This window comes from Polypterus senegalus, chromosome 13 (genome assembly GCF_016835505.1).
Source record: "Polypterus senegalus isolate Bchr_013 chromosome 13, ASM1683550v1, whole genome shotgun sequence".
In the NCBI taxonomy this organism is placed as follows: Eukaryota; Metazoa; Chordata; class Cladistia; order Polypteriformes; family Polypteridae; genus Polypterus; species Polypterus senegalus.
Genome location: NC_053166.1, coordinates 108,003,358 through 108,009,357, shown reverse-complemented (window position 1 = coordinate 108,009,357; position 6,000 = coordinate 108,003,358). Strand labels below are relative to the sequence as shown.

General features: G+C 38.0%; 1 protein-coding gene across 1 annotated transcript in view; it reads left to right on the top strand.

Moving 5' to 3' along the window:
* Positions 1–343: 343 nt before the first annotated feature.
* Positions 344–6,000, top strand: part of ddx46 (DEAD (Asp-Glu-Ala-Asp) box polypeptide 46) — a 142,703-nt gene continuing 137,046 nt past the window's right edge. Inside the window, exons 1-2 of the mRNA XM_039774462.1 lie at positions 344–476; positions 2,955–3,128. Of these exons, the coding sequence (XP_039630396.1) occupies positions 460–476; positions 2,955–3,128 (191 nt within the window). The 5' untranslated portion in view covers positions 344–459. The remainder of the gene's footprint in view (positions 477–2,954; positions 3,129–6,000) is intronic.

Below are 6,000 nucleotides of genomic sequence, written 5' to 3'. Positions count from 1 at the left end.
TTCACATCTCATTTTTATTCGTCTGCCATTGAAGAAGATAGGAAGCAATTCAGATGAGTATTAAATAACAAATACTATTAACATGAAGGGAAATGGAGTAAATTAACAGCAGAAATTGGTTACTGATTAAGGAAGAGGAAAGAAGGAAATCCGTACGGCGCTGTGGCAATGCAAGTGGATGATATTGCTTTGGAGGATGTTGCTTTGCCTGGAAAATAAGCCAGAGCACTGCTGCGTTGTAATAAAAATGTTTTTCCAGAAAGGCCCACTAGAGGCACTGTGGTTAATACACATTGATTCAACGACATGCTTAGGCGCCCCTCTTGTGACCAACTATGGCGTCCTTTACTGTAACAGGCATGGGATTGTGGGATAGTGCCTGAAAGCAAAGACCGCGGTTACGGTTTAATTTAAGAAACAGAAAATAATCGAGTTGTGTCGTTCTTATAGAACGTGAATATGGGAAGAGAGTCCAGGTATGGAAAACCTGTACATTTAAATACACATACTAATTCTATTTCTTACTGTTACTTCGCATCGTTGTTTTAAATTGTCAGTTGCGTAAATAATGCCCATTAGGCCTAAGTAAACAACTTGAACGCGTGAAGTGTTTTTTTGTAGGAGGAAAGTAATATTTTAGCCCATACATTTCTCCCCATTAAAAAAAAGAATAAGCACGTGGTTTGTTAAAACTATTTGATTTCTGCTTGCTTCAATATTTTTTAGGTGAATGAACATTCTTTTTTACTAAATTTAATTGATATTTCAGGTTTCGACTTCAAAAGCATTTGTTTGTTGAAGGATACTTTAAAACATACACATTTAAGAGGCACCTTTTTATTCTGTTTTTCGGTATTACATGAATCGAAGTTTTCTTAACATCCGTAACACATCCACCCACGTTCTCTTAAGGAATTTAGCTTTTTTATGTAGTAAACAGGAATGTTAAACTATTTGATTGTTTAAATACTTTTACAATGTTGGTATTTTACTCCCAGGTTTAAAGATGCGTTAAGGTTTTAGCAGTTTGTTTTGTTCAGACATTTAATATCTGTGTAACTACAGACTTGAAAGATGTTTCATACATGGATAGTTATTTAGAGATTGTGTTATTGGATTTGATTTACGACCACGATTCTTAGGAAACATCACATCGTCGTAATGATAATGACATTGAATTCAGAATGAACTGGCAAGATCCATATTAAGGGTAACTACTGGAAACGAGCATTTTATTTATAAAAGTTCTTATATCCTAGCCTGAGACAAGACATTCAGAGAGATGAAATGCTACTTTTCCGGTTTCAGTACAACTTATTTTTGTATAGCGATTTTCGCTGATTGCAGTTGCAAAGCGCTGTGAACAATCATTACTGTTATTGATTATACTAACTAAATACAGAACTGGTGCTCCTGTAAATATATTTGTTACAGCACAAACGACAATGTAGAAATGGATTAAATATAAATGGAAAACAACTATATCTGTTCATTACTTAATTGATGAACTGTGACCACTTGACAACAGTGGAGATTAAAATTGTAACACAGTCAAATATATAGTCACAGTCCTGGAGATCTCGGCTAACCTGCCGCCTGCCCGCTCTTGAGTTTGCTATAGTGGAGGCTGTGCTGGCCGTTTATTCTGAGAAGAGAATCTTTCTAACTGATGATTCCAACTCTCCTTTATCTGAGGTGACTCTTTCATATGCAGGAGAGCAGCCTGGCAAATACCACGCATAAATTCAATATAGCAGTCTAGATATTGTCTTAGCACATGTGATATTTGCAATTATTTGTTATTAATGGAAAAACTGTCTGAAACAGTTGCCATACTACACCATACCATTTTTAAGCCTGCTTAATTATGAGTGGGGTTGAGGGGGCTACAGCCTATCTCAGCAAGCATAGTGTGTAAGGCAGGAACAAATCCTGGACAGTGGAAGGAAATTGCAGCACCTTCAGGAAACCCATATGGACACAAGTAGAACATGTACATTCCTTGCAGGGAGGACCCGATACATGGACCCAGATGTCCTTACTGTGAGGCAGCAGCACTACTGCTGCTCTGAAACTGTTGCATTGTAGATGCATTTAAACGTTATAATGCAAATGTAAAAAAAATATTTTATATTTCCTAATTATTTGTGTACTGATTTGGGGTTGGGATCATCATTTTAGATGGTGATTATTATATTGCATTTTTTCTTTGTTTAAAATAGTTATTATTAGTGAAAATAATTATTAGTAATTAAAGTGTTATTACTGGTATAGTAATTAGCCAAAGCCATCCTGTGGGTAACAGAGACCGACATATGTGTCCTGAAGTCATATGCCACCCTGCTGTCATGGGTGTACAGTGATGTCTTCTTCTTGTCCCTGTCTTTATGTACACAGTGTTTGAAGGAAACCACAATTATGCCTGTGCTGAAGAAATCTGCTGTTTCCTGCCTGAATGACTATCAGTCCATTGCATTAACCTCAGTGGTGATGAAGTATTGGGAAAAACTTGTCTGTAGATGATGCCATGTCCCTCGCCCTGTGCAGGGACATCTGGATAGGAAAAGCATTTATGTCAGGATGTTGGTCACTGAGTATAGCTCTGCCTTTGTCATAGAAGACCCATCTGTGGCTGGGTTATTAACTAAATGAAAAAGACTACAGTCAATAAGTTTTATCAAAAAATAACCCAATGCTTATCACTAACATCTTTGTTCCTCGAGGCCTTTTTTCTTTGTTTAATATGAAGTTAGCTGATCTCAAGTGTTTTTGGTGCTGACTAGGTGAAATACATACTACAGGCGTGATGTATAACTGCTTCAATGTGTGGTGAGCATGAAATGTTCTCTCAAAAAACATTTGTTTATTAAAGGATTTCTAGGAACTTTTTTGGAACTGGTAAAAATATAACTTTAATAACTCTTATTTACATGTCATTCAACTGTCTTTTGCAGACATTATCGAAAACGTTCTGCCTCAAGGGGCCGCTCAGGTAGTAGATCCCCAGACAAACGCTCCAAGCGTGATGATCGTGCCCGCTCTCGGAGCAAAGATCGAGACAGAAGAAGAGAGCGCTCACGCAGCAGAGACAGGAGGAGGTCCAGGTCTCGGGACCGCAAGCGTGTCAGGTTAGTAATTTTCCATGGGAAATTAGTTAACTCCAAAAATTGCCATTTAAGGAAACTGTTGAAAAACATGTTACCAAAGCAGCTGGTTTTTTAGAGATAAAAATCGGTTAGGTTCCTAACATTTTCTATTGTAAGCTTTATATCTGAATCATCTGAATCTGGTTAAAAATATTACTAATGAGTATTATTTAATGGATGATTCAAATTAGTTCAAATTTTAAATGTCAGAAATTCATGATGCTTTTATTTTCCAGATCTGTCCTTCCTTTTTTTTTTTTTTTTTTTAACATTAGTCCCAACTTTAAAGCTTCCTGTGTAAAATCTAACATTTCAGTTTTTATATTAATCTTGTGAGTGATCAAATTTTTGTTATTGCTTATGCCTGTGTACAAATCCCAAACTTGAAAGTTACATGGGCTGTTGTTACTTGTACTCAATACATTTATAACTGTGAGACAGCATTACATTCTTCAATGTTCCATTTATATACAGTATATTACACATGTGCTTTTACTTACCGATTGTACTAATGAACAGTAGTTTGCCTTCAAAAACCAAACGAATGAAACTTATTCAGTGTTTGCAGACTCTTATTTAACAATGAAACGTGCTGTTTTGCTTATCCTTCTAACTACATGTTTCAGCAGTTACATGTCTCTGTTAACACAGTATACATGGTATTAATAAAGAGAGACATGTCTTTTCCTTCATAGCATTGAAACACTAAATACATTTTATTATGGTAGTAACAAATGGAGCAACTTGTGTCTTTGGCGATGTAAACAAGTCAAATAGCCACTTTGTGTGAATCTTACTTCCGACAACGTTTTTTTTGTGCTAGCAGTCCTCCCACATCCATCAGTCCTATAAGCCGAACTGTGGATTTGTGCGAGTCGCACTCCAGCATGACCCTGAACTGTATACACCTGTTAGATAATGCACAGGTGCTTGGACTGATGGACAACTGTAGAAGCGCTATTTACAATCGGAGAATGAATACAAAGCCTCTCTTCGCTCATTGGGGCAATGTCCATCCATCCATCCTTTTCCGCTTAACCGAGATCGGGTCGTGGGGGCAGCAGCTTGAGCAGAGATTCCCAGACTTCCCTCTTCCTGGCCACTTCTACTAGCTCTTCTGGGGGAATCCCGAGGCATTCCCAGGCCAGCCAAAAGACATAGACATACCAACTTTCTTGGTACTACAGATACAGTCAACCCTCGTTTATCGCGGTTAATCCGTTCCAGACTCTGCCGCGATAAATGAATTTCCGCGAAGTAGAAACCATATGTTTGTATGGTTATTTTTATATATTTTAAGCCCTTGTAAACTCTCCCACACTGTTAACATTATTAGAGCCCTCTAGACATGAAATAACACCCTTTAGTCAAACGTTTAAACTGTGCTTCATTACAAGACAGAGATGGCAGTTCTTTCTCACAATTAAAAGAATGCAAACATATCTTATCTTCAAAGGAGCACAATCAAAAAATCAATACGTACTTTTAAGTATACAGAAGCACCACGATAAAGCGGCATTTTGTAGAGGAGCGTCCTATCTTCTAGGCAAACAGCCCCCTCTGCTCACACCCCTCCGTCAGGCAGAGAGAGTGAGAGAGACAGAGAAGCAAACAAAACAAAGCACGCGGGAAGCATATCTTTTAGCATTGAGGAGTTTTAGTTAATATGTAATACATGCTCTGATTGGGTAGCTTCTAAGCCATCCACCAATAGCTTCTCTTGTATGTAATCAACTGGGCTAACAAACTGAGGAAGCATGTAGCATAAATTAAAAGACACATTGTCCGCAGAAAGCGGCGAACCAGCGAAAAATCCGTGATATATATTTAGATGTGCTTACATTTAAAATCCACGATGGAGTGAAGCCGCAAAAGTCGAAGCGCGATATAGCGAGGGATTACTGTACTGTAAAAAAATGGTATTATGTTTTATAAACTTTGGTACTGAATAACTTTCAAGATATTGATTCTTTGTACATCCCTAGCAAGCCTGTTGTATACTAAGCAGCATTTTCAAATTCTTCTTTAGCTCTTCTTTTTCCAATTGAAAAAGTGAGCTGCTGTACTTAACACTAGCTTTCTCACTGTCCAATCTCAAACAGGCAGTGTCCGTTTTTGATTAAAGGATAAAATAGAAAGGTCTGAATTCATTAAAGTAGCTTGTCTTTCCATTTGTCTAATAGAAAGTACGACTCCTCTGATTCCTTTTTTTGAGTTTATTATTCCACTCTCCTTTCCGTAAAGGCTAATATTTTGGGGCTTCATGCATAAACGGTGCGTACGCACAGAAATATCGCGTAGGAACGTTTCGACGTTCAAATAGCGATGTATAAAACCTACACTTGGCGTAAAGCCACGCACTTTTCCACGGTACCTCATACCTTGTCGTACTCGAGTTCTCCACTCGGTTTTGCAGACTGGCGGCACCCAGTGTCAAAGCAGTGCTACTGTTCCTGTGTGGTTACCCTTTATTTCTTAGAACCACATTTATGACACAGCTTCATAAATACACTAAAATTAACCGGATATTGGTTATTAGTGTAATGCATCTGATTGTAGATTACCTGTAACAATATAATGGTCCAGGGAATAGCCATATTATTCCAAATTCCATAACTGCTTTAGCGTTGTTACTCTCACTGCCCATTCTTTTTCTTCTTTCAGCTGCTCCCTTTAAGGGTTGCCACACATCTTTTTCCATATTACTCTCACTGCATCACTCAGAGTATTTATATCACTGTATCTGAGTGGGGAATCACAGCAGCAGCTGATCAGAAAGAGAATTATCGGTATACAGCATCAAGCCCACGCTACCAAAGCCATGGCAAAACGTTTCAAAGCCTTTCCTGTACAG